The sequence below is a fragment of the Tachysurus fulvidraco genome, chromosome 12 (assembly GCF_022655615.1).
Source record: "Tachysurus fulvidraco isolate hzauxx_2018 chromosome 12, HZAU_PFXX_2.0, whole genome shotgun sequence".
NCBI lineage: Eukaryota > Metazoa > Chordata > Actinopteri > Siluriformes > Bagridae > Tachysurus > Tachysurus fulvidraco.
Window position 1 is genome coordinate 8,727,800 of NC_062529.1, and position 16,363 is coordinate 8,744,162.

Sequence of the window (16,363 nt, forward strand, 5' to 3'; positions counted from 1 at the left end):
CCATGTAAGTTAGTACCTTGAACGTCAGTTTAGCTGTGAAGTTGTGAAGCACTGTGACGTTTAATAATTATTCACTTAAAAATACAATATTTCTAATGTGGGTAAGTACCCGGTTGAAGCAGTACGTAGAAAATCCTATGCTATTATTACAGTTAGCACCATCCTGTGCTGAACAGCGACCGCTCAGCTCCGCCAATAGGAGACTGGCGCGAGCTCAGGCTTCATCTCCAATCGCTGTTCAGTCCCTATATGAGTGTACTACATCAGTACAGAAATAATGGCGTGTGAACCATACTTAGTGCACTCTACGCTCTATAGGAAGCAATTTGAAATTCAGCCACAAACCAGCCTGCAAATACTCAGTTTATCCTCAACACGGAGACAGGGAACATCATTTAGAAACGGCCAGATCACGCAGTATTTAATACATCTCTTATTTAGGTAGGATATATAAAACAGCAAAGGGTATTTGCGTGTAAAAGTGGACTTTTATCATGGACGCTGTGTCCATCTGTGATGAGTGCTGTGTGATAAGTGAAATAAACCAGACGACGGCAGAAGGACCTGCTCCAAGGTAGGCTACGGTTTCCTGCCCCTTGTGTTATTAAACTCTGTTAATATTTCAATGTCTAACTTGGCGTGGAGAAGTAAATAATATAAATTTCCCTTTGTTTACTACTGAACACGCAGCTGCTGTACGCACCGTGTAATGATTAAACTAGGTGAAAGTGATTGGTGTAATCTAATGATCCCTTACCAATGAAAACAATTCTCAACACTGACAGCAACACATAATAAAATCCAGATGCCTAGTATGAAGTTTATTTAGATTTAAGAATATAATAGACACTAAGTTGGTTTATCAAAAAGCCTGGAATTGACAGCTGTTGAAATGTTTACTTCATGTTTCATGTTATATTCATCTGGATTGATAAACACTATTTTTACAGTGCCTGCTGTAGTAGTACACTATTCATGTGACACCTATACAGTACATACAGTATATAGTTTCAATTTTAAAGTCATTTCAGAATGCAGGGTAACATATAACAAGAATGAAATTACATAATGAGCTCAACATATTTCCCACAAAAAAATTAACCTTTGATTTAGGACAATGGTTTAAGACAAGAGCAAAACCCTGTACAGTATGATTCAGCACAAGAAAACACTACTAGTGCCAAATGGATGAGTTACACAAAAGGCCTGTTAAGTAATATTAACTCATCACGTTGATGTATGATTTTCATAATAAGTACAGTGGTATGTGTACCCTTAGGAGTTGTTCATTACACTCACTGTAATATAATTATTTATGGAATATGATTTACATGACCAATCTTGCACCATTTGACATATTTTTGTTGGTCTGACAAGCTGAATAATTTAAATGCTCTATCCACATTTTTTTTATTATAATCTAGACAATAAAATGGCAATTAAATGTGAATAAAATAGCAAATTACAAGAGGGTGTTCAGCTTTCCATATCTAATATTCTACCACAGAGTGAAACCTCAAGTGAATACATTGTGCAAATTAAAATGTTGCACCTCATAAACACAGCAAATTACATATTCAGCTTGTTTTTCCATTCTTTTCCCTAGCTTAATAACATGCAGTTTGAAATTGAAAGTGTATTTGACCATTAAAATGACTGCATTAATACAGCTAAAATAAATAGCTTTTTTCCCTTTTTTTACTGGTGAACAGTTTAGTTTCAGCTGAGTAAACTGTCGCATAACTGTTCCCTTTCGTCTGATAGTGATAAATGGCATGAAGTGATTAGGGAGAGGAGAGGTGCTAAGCAGATGGTAAGAGGGTGACTCTTCGGCTCTGGTGGACAGGCTCCAGCAGTCACTGCAATGATTCATGTCTGAGCATGACAGTCGTAGGAGAAGCCTCGTCTCTGTTTGCGAGCGTGAGGCACGCACCTGGTCACTTTCTGTCTAAACCTTTGATTTGTTCAGTCGAAGGGCTTAGTGCTACATTATTGTTTGGTCTTGTTTATGTTACTTAAAATGGCTGCTCACATCCTGTTCGCATAAGAAAATGGCTTAAGCCCTTGAAGAATAAGTCAACAAGCAGGAAGATTATTGAAACTCTATTGAAAGCAAGCTGAATCAGGATGAATTATGCATTCCTTAAGTAACTGTTTTGTGTATGCATTTTTGAATGGTGGGTGTGAAATCTAGCTTTTAAGAGTAATCATCCTGTTGAGGTAGATGACATTTTCAGCTTATTTGATAATTTATCTTGACACATATTACTCACGAAGTCACTTCAGCATATTGCACATTGCATATTAAGCATATAACTCAGATAGTACTCACTAATTAGTATGACTACTCAGTAGCTTTTGTGAACCTAATAAGAAACATACAAGCTTGTATTTACAGAAAGAATGCACAGATCCCAAAGACTTAAGATTAAATGTAAAATTGTATTCAACTGTTTCGCTACACGAATTGTGCAGTTGTTGAAGACAATATTTCTAGACTGCTTCTTTTCCTCTTTTTCTGTATCAGCTATGCAGTAGCATATATATTCCACAGAGCCACTGCTTCAACTGCCATGCAACATCAAGCCTCCTCCCTATTGTCATATCCACGAAAAGCAGAAATCATGCTCATGCTGAGTTAGGCGCATGTTGTGGGCGCAGAACTGTAGGATGTTTCTTTGCGACATGCAGCCTAGTTGTGGCAATGCTTAAAACCTGAATAGCAGTGGAAATGGCAAAAAAATGTATACAGCCGCATCTGAAGCACACAAATACCCCAGAACTATTACTACTTATCTGTGAAGGTCAAATTCATTACCTGCTTAATTATAACTAAATATTCTCATGTCTTTGATATTCTTGTGATGCTATTATCCAATCATGATTGTTGACACCGTAGACAGTCAAATAAGAACATTAACTCATGCTTTAGGAATGTACAGTGTGACACATTACATAACCTCGGGTAAGGTATAAAAAAGATTCCATTTATCCAGGGTTTACAATGACCCAAGATAATTATTTCAAGTGTGGAAAGTCCTCAAGCAAATAGAGCATGCAGCATAACCTTGTCTGTTACAACCCACCTTTATCAAAATGATTATACTTTATTGGGTTCTTTTATTATTGATTAGTAATTAGCCTGTTGACTGGTGACCGGAATTGATTTAGTTAAAACATTAATAATCCATAAAATAATTAGGGGTATAAATGCTGATGGTAGGTATAATATATACCTGAATGTAATGTGTTTGTCAAGGTGAAGGTTCTGAAATTAACCTTCTGTGGCTTCTATAAGTAGTCAAAATATTATTTAATACATTTAAATAATGGATAAGTAAATGTAGCAAACAAAGGCAAGTGTGACTCGGTAAGATTACTACAGTATATGAGCAGTCTGTGTTTGCCAGGTAATACACTTTTGTCCAATGTAATTTCATCATTGGGTTCTGCTTGTATTTTAAGGCATAGAGTTTGGAATCGGCCAATACCGTCTCATAACAGAGATAAATATATCCAGGCTGGTTGAAATATAATTACATGCATTACTCACAAGCTCAGTGCTTTTCTATAGTACATCTTAGAACAGTTCCATATGTAATGGGAATCTCTGAAACTTTACTAGCTAATTGCACATCTGTAAGGAATATAGCAAGACAATAGGAAAATAACGCTTATCTTTGTGGTACAACTGTCTGGTGTATTATTTTCCTATAACAGCAACAGTAATGTATTTTATTCCTCTTAGCACAGTGATCTGCCAATAACTCAAATTATAAATGAAAACACACTGTGTATTTGAAACTTATATTTATAATTTTTACTGTGTAAGTGAACTCTGCATGTTATTGTTTGTTATAAGGCTCTCAGTGTGAAAATTATGCATTTTCTCCTATCAGGTGACAGCAGAGCATGAACTTTCTTTAGATTTTGAAAATCCAATGCAGTAATTGCTGTGTTAGCTGTGTAAAGAGCCTAACAATAAAATTACTGCAGAGCTGTCAGATCACCTTATTCAACTGTACTGTTCTGTGGCCACAGCATCCCTACATAACACTCATGCTTACACACACACACACACACACACACACACACACACACACACGTGCACACACACACACACACGAGCACACACACACACACACACACACACACACACACACACACACACACACACACACACACACACACACACACACACACACACACACACACGCACACAAGTTGGTATTGGCAACAAGAAAGGCAGCACAATAAGGTGTTCCACTGAGGGAGAGAAGAAAAGCTGTGCAGCCAGATGGATTTGAGGAGATTTGGGAGAGTCTGATTAAGACAAACAGACACAGGAATACAGATAGAGTCAGATGTATGTACTCTGATGTGTTACTAGAGGCTTATTTCTGAAATAAAAGTTCTGTTAGAAAAATGTATTATTATTGCACTAAAATTTTCCTGGTTAGGTAACTCTAAAATATGGGAATTGTATATTATAATTGTACCATAATACAAAGAGCTTATTTGTTTAAAAAGAAATACAGAACCTTGCAGTAAGTAAATTAATTAGATTTTATATTAAATGGTAACTTGCTTCTTCCCATCCTCACAATGAAAAGTTCCGTGGCTTGCTCATTTCTTCAGCATCTCCGTCTTGTGTACTCTGTACTGAAGGAAAAGAGAGTGGACATCAGTAGCATTGGTCTTATGGAAGTACAGAAATAAAGGGGAGTTAATTAAGTGGAAATCCACTATCTATGCTTGTTTGCTTAAATGTTAAAGCAAAACACTGATACTGCAGAGTCTTTTATTGCTTATCTATTTTAACTGGCCATTAATTTTATTATATACACAATATTGTTTACCTACTCATACCCAGAGGTGTTTACAATAAAACTTTACACTAGTGGTCCAATGCTGTGGATTTAATCTTCAGTATTAATAAACCACACTGTAAACCTTTAATAAGTTTTTATTAGAATAACTATTTCATTAGAACGTTTGGTAAATATAAATTTTAAGCAAATGTTTTTCTCACATTTTCTTTAATGCTAATTATTTAGAGCAACTTGCATCAAGCAAGCTACTGTAGATGATTAGCTAGCTAGATTTACCCTCTTACACCAAGATCCTGCCTCACAAGACAAATAATACTTACCTATTATGACATTATGGCAAACAAAAATTTGTTAACATATAGAGTATTTTAAGTAAGCTGATGAGTTTATGGGTGAGACAGCATGTAATATTAGTGGCCCACAGATCCAGTTTCCACAATTAGATCCTGAGCTTGGGTTACTACAGACAAGGAGTTTTCTCTATGTTTACATGGGTTTCCTCCAGGTTATCCAGTTTTCTCACATTGTTTGAAAACATGCAGGTATGTAGACTGGCTACAGTAAATTGTATTGTTGTTCCTGAAACCAGACTATATTCAAGATACTGTGACTTAGATAACATGCCATTTAGTTCAGTGTAGATTTGTATGACGATTGTGACATTGATGACAAAGGAGTCATCCTGGGTGTGTTCCCACCATGTGCCCTGAGATACACCAATATAGTATATATTTAGTACAAAGCAATTACTAAAAGTGGATGATGAAAGAATTTTGAAGTGTCTTGCCCTGCACAGTTTTAATCAGTCAAATTACCCAAGTATTTTCAGCTTATTATAGGCTTAATTATTAGGTAATGAGCTCTGCCATGTGTGATGGTAGAAGTAATAACACTCTGCAAAGCACATGGACTATGGTTCCACAAAATATCTAGTGGTCTTGTATACTGGAAAACTAAGTCACATTAAACAATTTATAACATTTCTAAGGCTTTTGCTGAAACAATCTTTCCGCTATTTTTCCTGCATTCAGTGAGATCCCGAAGGTGTCATTGTGTCCCCCAGACAGTGAGGATGCAGAGTCTCCAATGACTGACGTTCCTATAGACGGGGAGCACATAAACCATCTGTCCACACCACCTTCCTCCTCTCAACTGTACAACCAAGTGTTGCAGAGTCATGTGTACCAATCACCTCGACTCAAGAGATGCCCATGTTGTGACCACCAGAAAACAATTACAGACAATGCTTGTCTGAATCAAACAAATACAGCTTCTCATTCAGACTGTGCAAGCAATGCTATCAAGAGAGTTCACAGGTGCAGTCCCTTCCACCAGCCTATATGTCACAACACATTGCAGTGTCATTGGCTACAGGGATCACGTGATGGCAGTAACTACAAGCCTGTTCAACATCATGTGGTGACAGTCAGGTTCAGATTTTTCTGAAAGTTCTTCTGATTCATATAAATGCAAATTCTTGTTTTAGGTGTAAGATAAGTTTGTCTCTTTTATAGGACTGAGAGGCTCCACAAGATTCCAAAGAAGTAGGTGAACAAAGTGTATACATTGCTTATATAATATGTTGTTCTAAACAATAACTTCAAAGTAACACTTTTTACCAGTACGCTGGCATATGAAATTGACTTATCTGACTTTTACAATCAGTGTAAAACATTTTTTATTAAGTCAGTGTGAGACATTTTTACTTCTGTTTATTAAAAAGAATTTTAGTGGTTGAAGAAAACGCCCAATTTTTTTTTTTTTTTCAAATTTTAGATGCTTATTAACAAGCACTTGAGGTATCTCAGAGAGCAGAATTCCATTTTTGCCTTCTGGTAAAAAGAGTTAAAAGCAAAAATAAATCACAGAATCAGGTCATGGTTTTTTAAAGCCTGGTTTAAAAAAGACTTGAATTTTAATCCAGTCATTTATTAACAGCAATTGTTTCTGACTTCCAGCTACTCCCAGGTCATAGTGGAATACCCGATGTCAGTTCTTATCTCATGTGCAGTAGTTCTCCTTACCTTCTCCATAGCAGGGATTTTGATCGGTCCCCTGCCAGATTTTTCTGATCCTTTAGCAGTATGTACCTTTCTTTTCATTGAGTAGAATTTCCATCAAAATGTATTACTTCTGGTCTCAGTACTGAAAACAGAGTAAATTACATGTCTTCTGTTACAATATTAAATTAAATTGACCCTGCAATATTTGCCTTGTAGATTCATTACAATACATTTTCAAAGGTAATATGTCTTGGATGATATGTTACAGGGATTTGAGCCACATGGAACAGACATTGGGATTAGACTGGCAGCCTGGGCAAAGTTGCAGGAAAGTACTGGACCTGGGAAAGAACTATCTCTGACATTTCAGCAGTTTTTGGACTACAGTATAGCACGGTACTGCAAATAGTAAATCAGCTCCTTGTCATGTACACTCATAGTCCACTGCATTAGGAACACCTGCTTCTTCGATTGCAATTATCCAATCATTCAATTATGTGGTAATGCATAAAACTGCAAAAACAAGGTTGGACATTTGCTGTGCATTCAGTGATGCTTTTTTACTCATCACGGCTCTAAAGAGTGGATATTTAAGTTACCGAAACAGTCTGAACAACCATGCTGAGAACACTGAGATAATTCTGTGATAATACTGTGCTGCTCCCACATGCTTGGATGATTGGAGAATTACATAAGTAAGTAGGTCATTCATTGTATATATTCACTAATAGAAATTTCATAGCATGCACAATCATAAAATGTATTGTGTGTTATTCAGTGATCATGGTACATCCAGAGACATCACCAGTAAATCCCAGCATCATTTAAGACATCGTTCAAGGAGAATGCTACATACAGACACTACTCAAAACACCTATTTTTGCAATGATCCAGGTAAGGAAAAAGAAAAAAAAAACTTGTTCTAGTTTTGAATATGAAGCTAAGTAAATATATCAGTAAATGGATTGTAGAATATAAAAAAAATATGCTGGTACTCTCTTCCATCTGTGCCCCTGCAGGAGATCGCTATGCCCAACTGGTTTTCCGCTCAGAAAACTCTGACAGTCTCTGGAGTCTGAAGGCAATCTATTCCATGTGTGAAATGGAGCAAACCCAGGTAAGATATTACATATTTTCAGAAATGTTTGGCACAATGTTATGTGAAGGTATCGTTTTACTCTTTATGCTCACAAGTCACTAGAGAAACTGAGAAAACCTAATGCCATCTTTTAAATTTCAGATCCGCACAAATGCACACTTCAAAGAACTCTGTCAGGTCAAATTGGAAACTGTTGGCACCCAGAGTAAGGGAGAGTGCTGTCCAAGCTGGTCCCTGGGGAACTTCCTGGCTCTCCTCAACAATGTCTCCTCGTGCTTCAGTCTTACAGCTCAGCAAGTGTCAGACAGTTTAGGCTTGCTCAGATTCTGTGCCCCTTACTACCATGATGGAATCCTTGTTGCATCGTGTGCAGAGAGAAGCAAATATGGCTACTGTGCATCTGTCCCACATCAGTGCAAGGACTCTAGCATTATCTATCAGATTTTACATTACATGGTGGATAAAGATTTCCTGGGGCCACAGACTGTTGAGTATCAGGTTCCATCCCTCAAGTATAGTATCCTGTTCCTACCAATGGCAAAAGGAAATGCATTAATGGATATTTATTTAGATCACCTGGAGGGTCATGATCTAACATATAACAATACCACTGTAACAGGAATGGATTTGGGGATTAAGCAAAAGCTTTTCAAATATTACCTCTCAAGAGACTCCATCTACCCTATTCTCACCATTCTTGCTCTGCTACTTACAATGGCCTTATATCTTAGATCATTCCTATTATCAGCTATGTCACTGGTTGCAGTCACATTGTCACTTTTGACATCTTATTTTTTCTACAAAGTTGTATTTGGACTACTGTTTTTTCCGCTTGTAAATCTCATGGCAGTTCTTGTCCTTTTGGGAAGTTGCTCCAATCAAGCCTTCACCTTTAATGACTTCTGGAAGTCCCAACTGAGCCATAATCCTCCAGCTGCACTGGAAAAGAGAATCCACCATGTCTTACAAGAAATGGGTTACTTGATACTGGTGTCTGGCTTGACATCCAGCATCACATTTTACTCAGGCTGCATAAGTAGCATTACAGTGGTGAGGTGTTTTGCTGTGTATCTTGGTAGTGCCTCTTTAATCAACACACTTTTTGCTCTTGTTTGGCTCCCCTGTACCATTGTTTTGCAAGAGCGAAATGCTGCAGGAGCTTCTGCTTCTGCCTCTAAGCCATCATGGAAGCCATGTTGCTCTAAAAATCCTGGTGGATTTTGGGATACAAGTTCAAGGAAGCGTTGCCTTTTCACACTGCGACAGAAATTTCGGGGTCTAAAACGTGGACTCTCGGACACATCAAATTTGATTTTCTTAAAAGTCTTACCTTGTGGTGTGGTTAAGTTTCGATACATATGGATCTGCTGGTTTGCAGTCCTGGCTGCAGGAGGCATTTATATCTCATGTGTAGACCCTGGAATGAAGCTGCCTAGCTCAGACAGTAGGGCAACTCAGCTATTTCGATCCAGTCATCCATTTGAGAGATACGATGCAGAGTACCGCCATCAGTTCATGTTTGAGCGAATGAAACAAGGAGAGGATGAACATATGACCATGACACTCATCTGGGGAGTCACACCAGCAAATTATAATGATCGTTTCAATCCAAAAAGCAATGGCTCCTTTACCATTGACCCAGAATTCAACATAAGTAGTTCTGAAGCCCAAGTGTGGTTACGAAAGCTATGTGAAAAAATTAGAAACCAGACTTTTTATTCAGCACCACCAGCAGACCAAGATGCAGTGGAAGACAATACTTGTTTTGTGGAAGATTTAATTCACTGGGTATCTGTTCGCCGTTGTTCTGAAAATGAGGATGCTTTTAGTTTCTGCTGTAACAATATTACGTTCCCCTACCCTCCGAGCGTTTTTGAGTGGTGTCTCAAAATGATGGTGGAAAAACAACAGGCAGAAACACGTTCACCTAGGAATGGGGGCATTCGTTTTGATTCACAAAATCGAATTGCAGCCCTTGTTGTGGTATTTAAGACCTCACAGCTTTTCAGCTTTAACTTCAGCAGAACTTCAAATTTCTACAAACAAATCACGTCTTGGTTCAATAAAGAGATTTCTAGCGCTCCTCCTGGCCTGGAGAAAGGCTGGTTTGTGAGCCAGTTATTGTTGTATGACCTCCAGCAATGCCTGAGCTCAGAGACTTTAGTAGTGGCAGGCTTTTCTGTAGCCCTTACATTTGCATCACTGCTGCTCACCACTTGGAATATACCTTTAAGCATTTATGTGACGTTTGCTGTAGGGGGGAGTGTTTTTGTTACTGTTGGCCTGCTTGTGCTTTTAGAATGGCAGTTAAATAGTGTGGAAGCACTGTTCATTTCAGCTGCAGCAGGCCTCTCTGTTGACTTTGCAGCCAATTATTGCATTTCCTACTGTCTGGCCCCACACACTGACAGATTCGGTAGGGTCGCATATTCTCTGAAGAAAATGGGTAGTCCAGTAGCCACAGGTGCAGGAGCATACTTTGTTGTTGGGATTATAATGCTACCAGCAACTGCACTGCTTTTCCGGAAGCTTGGAATATTTCTCCTTCTTGTAAAGTGTGTGGCTTGTGGGTTTGCCACTTTTTTCTTTCAGTCACTCTGTTGCTTCTTTGGTCCTGAGAAGAATTGTGGGAAAATAATCATACCATGTGCAAAAGAGAGAGCCACAGAAAGTATACCGCCATCTTCTTCAGGTGCTGAAGCAGGAAACAACAATCTGTCAGCTAACGGTACATTTGGTTGTGGCACTGGCACAGGATCACAAGGGAAAAGAAATTATAATAAACAAAGTGGCAGAGCATTCTTGTGCCCCAATCAGCACCACCACAGGCAACACCAGTCAAGGCTAGGGAGGGAGCCCGAGCAGTATGAGCTGCAACCCCTTGCCTGTCATCTAAGTGACAGCTTTGAAAATAGCACTTGCACCAGCAAGCTGTCCAACAGACCTTCTGTTCTTTCAGATGACATTGAGTTCTGTGGTCTAAGTCCAAAGCGTTATTATGAAAGAATTAGCACTGAATCTGTGAATGAGGAAATATGCAGCAGACACCTCAAAGGTTGTGAAACTCACCAAGCTGTCCAGACCTCATCCCCTTACAAAGGAAATAAAACACGACCCATAGTGGTACCTCCAGGGGATACAGAGAAAGAAAAGCGTTTCTGCAAGAAATGCCATAGTGGCCCTGGAATTAAACTATGGAATGTCTCCTTGTCGTCCTCTAGCATGGAAGATATCACTGTCATAGAGACTATAAATGAGACTACTAAAAGGTCGCTGTCTATGGATGGGGCCTATAGATGTCACGAACATAAAAGACTTTTGTCATGTCAGTCTCAGAGTTCCATTGAGGGGCTTGAAGATTCTAATGAGACTTGTTTGAGTGACATTGAGCCAGCAGTCTCAGTCACACCACCCACAGTGACTGAAGGAGAGCTGCAACCTGGTCACCTCAATGACAAGAGAGATACTTTGCGTCTGTCTCTGAGAGAAACAGTTTATGACTCTGGCTCCCCAGGGTCTGGAAGGGGGCGGACAAGCCAGAGTGAGCTGCCTGTAATATTACCAAACAGTCAACCGAATTTACCTGATGTTTGGATCAAGAGGGATGGAAGAAGTGAGGACAGCAGTTGATTTAATGAATAAAACATATTAACAGATAGAACTCAAGTCTGTGCTCTTACTTTTACCACCATTTAAAATCCTATACTTTTTTTTAAAAAAAAGTATTTGAGGTGGACTTGTACAAAACATCTGACAAAACATATGTCTCTAAATTATCATTATATCTGAAAATGCCTATAACAGATCTGTAAATTAGCAATTATATAGATCCATGTTATACTGAGTCTTTTTGACATGAATTCATGTCACACTGCTATCTGCAATTATTTTACTCTTTGGACTGATGCACTTGCATGTCACTACAATCGTGTGTGATGGAGCTTTGGTTGCTATTTCATAACACAAATATTGTACATATCAAAGTATTATTGTGTGAGAGCAGTTTAAATAAACCTTTTCATAGATGCAGTTTCCTCTTTTTAAATATTCTAGATAAGGAATAGGCATAATAGCGATCTAGAAATGTACTTGACTATTTCTTTTGAAACAATCCTTATGGAAAATGCATAGATATCCATCACACTAATGGCTTGTAGGGCACAATGTATTGTTTTGATACTAGCAATGTCTACAGGTCGTTTATACCAGGCATGACTAGATTTTCCTCCACATGCACATGCCTTTAATAAAGCAATAATTCGGCTTCACATGTGGTGGAGGAAGTGTGGGAACTGAATCTAGAACACACAAAAATAAATAAATAAATAAATAACTTTTATTTTGACACTAATTTTGAATCTCCACAGGATCTGAGAGCTTGGTAATTAATGAGTCTTTTAAAACAGGTTTATGTTTTTGACAAAATGTTTTCTTAATTCAAATTGCCAATATGTACCTTTCTGTTTTGTCTGGGGCGCTTGTTTTGACTGTGATTTTATTTATGTTGATTTTGTTCAGACCTCTGCTGAGATAAAAGTTAATAGTTTATCTTTCTACTTGCATGATATTTAGATTATATCAGATTTATTGTTTCTTATTTTACAAATTGAGTGTTAAAGTGTTAAAATCAACATATCAAATCTACGAATAAACAAAGCCATATATTTGTAAAATCTGAAATTGACTTTCAGTTAACAATTAAGGCAGTTAACCCTTTAAATATGTTTCATGACAAATGGTCCAAAATAGCTAAGAAATTAATTGTTCATTAACCAAATGTGTAATGCAGACATTCCACAGCTGATGTCCTGATCTCCTGTGCTGCACTAACTTTTCATAAAACATCATCTGAGTAAAACAGTCTCATTTGAAACACTGATAGGTTGGTTTAAAATTCAAATTTTAAAACAATTTCTAAAATTGCTAGACATACAAACATGATTTAGTTCTAATTTAGTTAGAAACTTTGAACCCCATGAAGGTGAGAAAACCAATATCCTTCTCGCATGTTTACTATGAAAGTAGGTTGAACATTTGTAGTCCTTTGAAAAGCAAACTTTACAACCTGATGGTGAGATGTTTTCATTTTTTTCATAACAGTGACAAAATGCAACATATTATTTAACTTCTGCCAGCAGCACTAAATATCTACCAAGTTAGTCAACTGATATCTGATAATGGTATATAGGAAAAATTATTTTCTTTTCTGCTCCACACTTTACTGTATTGTCTTTATATGCTATTACTTGTTAGAATATTGTGCTATCATTAGAGTATCAAGACTGGGTTTCTTGCAGTGAAGTGTAGTGCTATGTTGCGTGAGATTTGGTCATTACTGAAATAATTTTTTAATTAAAATAAACATGTAATTGTTTAGTCACTTCTGAATGACTGGAATGTAAAAAAGATAAAACGCCATTTGATAAATAATAATGAAAAAAATCATACATTAATTTATCAAGCATTCACACATTGACTTGGATTACTGATGACTATTGTTGAATATCCCTTGTAATCCATTTACCGCATTTTATTCAAATGAGGTCAATGTTATGTACGTATGTCAGCGACCAAAATGTCTGGAATGCTGTCGTAACTTTCTAGTGTACAAATTGCCAAATGTTAAAGAAAAAAAAAAAAAAAAGAGTAATAATTGTTTGTTATAAACAGTGATGTCACGTTTAAGAAACATGCTGTTATAAAATTGTTTTATGTGGATGTGTGATGTCAGATTAAAAGTATTAAGAATGAACTGTTACATGAATGTGACAAAGTCAATAAAGATTTATATTTTACCATGAGACATGACCTGAATCGTGGAAAAAAAAAGGGTCTCAATAACTTCATATGGTGGTGTCTCTATTTCCAATCATTTTTTACTTAGCTTTTTGAATGGTTACAGAAATTTTCATTTAAAGTTTGGACCACGGATCTTTTTTTTTTAAATATATAAATTAAAATGCCAGCCATTTCCATTCACTATTTTTTTTTTTTTTACTACAGATTAAACATTCTTAAAGAACAGGAAATAATGTAAAAAAAAAATCTATTCTTAAAAAGCAATTCAATTCTGCACCCAGTCTTCTTTTGCCCAGTCAGGCAATTGTGTGGAATACTCAAAGTCAGGTCCTTTGTAGCGTAATGCATGCAAGTACATGACCAGCTCCTTTGCTGTAGGGTCAGGTCGAACAATTTTACACTCTGAACATAAATGATCTCTGACTACTTTGGTTGCATCTGCAGTTCTGGATAATTCATAATTCTTCTCAGCTGCCTGTGTAATGTTCATTTCTGCTTCCTTGTCATTTGAAGTTGATTCTTCGCAGTCTTCTTTTGCAGCGTTTCCAGATTCATCCTTGACAGTCAGTGCATTGTTAACCAGAGCACCGCTGCTGGTGCCTGCATCAAGCTCACTCTTTCCAGATACAACTTCATCTGTGATATCCAAGAGGTGCAAACTCTCCTTGGAACGATGCTCTTCAATAAGAGCTTCCAGCAGCTCCTGATCATTTTTACCCACCAGACCTCCCTTGCCTCTGTTCGGGCCCCAAGCAGAAGAGCCATAAATGGGGTCATTGAGGATGGGGAAGCCGAGATACTGGAGATGTACGCGGATCTGGTGCGTGCGCCCTGTGAGTGGGAGACAGCGCACCACACTAGAGCACCCATTGTAGCTGAGTTTCTGGAAAACCGTACGCGAGTCTTTGCCTTTGGGATCCACTCTGCAGAGACCCACCTTGAATGAGACTACCATAATTGGTTCTTCACACACAACCTCACCGTCAGGAAACTCCCCCTCCACACGACAAACATACTCCTTCTCCAACTGTAACAGTAAGTAAAGCAAAAGATATAATACACAGAAACCTATTAACATACAATTTATAGTAAATACACTGTACAATCTATACAACTGTATGCATTAATATAATAAGCTCCTGCAGTGCAAATACATTATGCTGATAAGCATAATGTATTTGCACTGCAGGAGCTTATTATATTAAGGTGATGTGTACACCTTTTTTTATATCCACTGGATATTTAGTAATTTGATTGGAGAAAAATTACTACGTTAAAATTTGTCTTCAGGGAGGCTGTGATGACTTCACCTGTCGATCCCGAACCATCTGGTCCAATTTCTGGGACATCTCCAGTGTGCGAGCAAACAGCAGGATGCCTGAGGTGAGGCGATCGAGGCGATGAACGGTGTGAAGGCCACTAAGACCTCTCTCTTTCCCCAGAATGAAGATGACGGTGTTGTGGCGATAACGGCCACATGGATGTACAGGAAGTGAGGCAGGCTTGTCTACCACCACAACTTCACCATCATCCACCAAGACCTGCAGTGGCTGCCCATTAACAGGGGGCTCATGGCGATGCACAGTGTTTCTCATGAAGTCATTGTTCTGTGGAGTAAAAAAAAACAAACCTTAAAACCAAGCTATGCTTCTTTTAGTGATAGGTTACTTTATATTCCTTACCTTTAGTGTTATATTTAAGTCGTCCACAGGTATTTCATTCAGGCGAATACGTCCTTCTTTAACTGCTTTCTTGTAGTAATTAAGGGGTTCTGCACGAAATTCACTGCTGAAAACCTCTAATAATGTTTTACCGATCCAACGACCCTTGCAGTAAGTCTTAAAATCAAAATAATAAGGGTGCACTTTTCTAAGTCCTTCCTCAAAGTAGTACGACGTTTCTGCGAAGTGTTCTTGGTTAAAACTTACTCCGGGGTTGCGTTTCTGTGGTGGAGGAACATATCTATCACCAGGTTTCCTCTGTTTGCCTCCCTTTCGCTTCTTACCCCGTTTGTTTTTCTCGTGCTCCTCTTCAGGGTCGTCGTTTTTCCTTTTCTTGCAGCTTTCGTGTACTCCCTGCTCCTTTTCTATTCCTGCATCGTTTAACTCCTTGGTCTCCATGATGCTGAAAGCACTAAATGTGGCGTGAAGATATCCTTTAAGATGTTTATATTTCGTTATATTTCTATTTACTACGATTTTATCCAACGAAGCAGAAACGTCACCCGGTACACGTATCCGTTTAAAACGATTACCATGCAGTAAAGAACAGATCAGCCTATACACACATTTTGTCACAGGTAGCCCGTTTGCGCTAACATGCCGTGCTGACATGCCCATGTGCGAGTTCTGTCGCAGACTGATGACATCACAAGCAACTACCAACGTAAGCTTGTTTATTAATAAATTAATTACACAGCACGGAAGTCGCTATGTATTTGTACTTTAAAGAATATATCTCATTGTATTGTTGGTTTATGGCATTAATTAAAAAAAAAACAGCACGGAAGTCTGAATAATTACAATAATGTTTAACTCAGTTAGGAAATATTTCACATAAAACAAGGGGCAAGAGGTGTTAAGCAATAAAAGTCTTAATCTTTTTTACATTTTATGAAATGGTATAATCCG

At 37.8% G+C, this 16,363-nt stretch overlaps 2 protein-coding genes across 3 annotated transcripts; one reads left to right on the forward strand and one right to left on the reverse strand.

The window, feature by feature from the left end:
• The first annotated feature begins 320 nt into the window (after positions 1–320).
• disp2 (dispatched homolog 2 (Drosophila)) lies at positions 321–13,750 on the forward strand. 2 transcript variants are annotated; one of them, XM_027172366.2, is made up of 8 exons: positions 321–574; positions 5,864–6,262; positions 6,347–6,376; positions 6,791–6,914; positions 7,104–7,231; positions 7,614–7,729; positions 7,855–7,952; positions 8,076–13,750. In XM_027172366.2, exons 1-8 carry the CDS (start codon positions 495–497, stop codon positions 11,562–11,564), a joined length of 4,464 nt encoding a protein of 1,487 aa, XP_027028167.1. In that variant the 5' UTR covers positions 321–494; the 3' UTR covers positions 11,565–13,750. The 2 variants fall into 2 exon arrangements, with proteins under 2 accessions (XP_027028167.1, XP_047677331.1); XM_047821375.1 differs by lacking the exons at positions 321–574; positions 5,864–6,262; positions 6,347–6,376; positions 6,791–6,914; positions 7,104–7,231 and adding an exon at positions 7,274–7,530.
• A 35-nt stretch (positions 13,751–13,785) lies between these two features.
• Positions 13,786–16,207, reverse strand: rpusd2 (RNA pseudouridine synthase domain containing 2). Its single transcript, XM_027172367.2, has 3 exons — positions 15,416–16,207; positions 15,044–15,340; positions 13,786–14,760 (listed from the first exon to the last, which is right to left on the reverse strand). Exons 1-3 carry the CDS (start codon positions 16,070–16,072, stop codon positions 13,999–14,001), a joined length of 1,716 nt encoding a protein of 571 aa, XP_027028168.1. The 5' UTR covers positions 16,073–16,207; the 3' UTR covers positions 13,786–13,998.
• Positions 16,208–16,363: the final 156 nt, after the last annotated feature.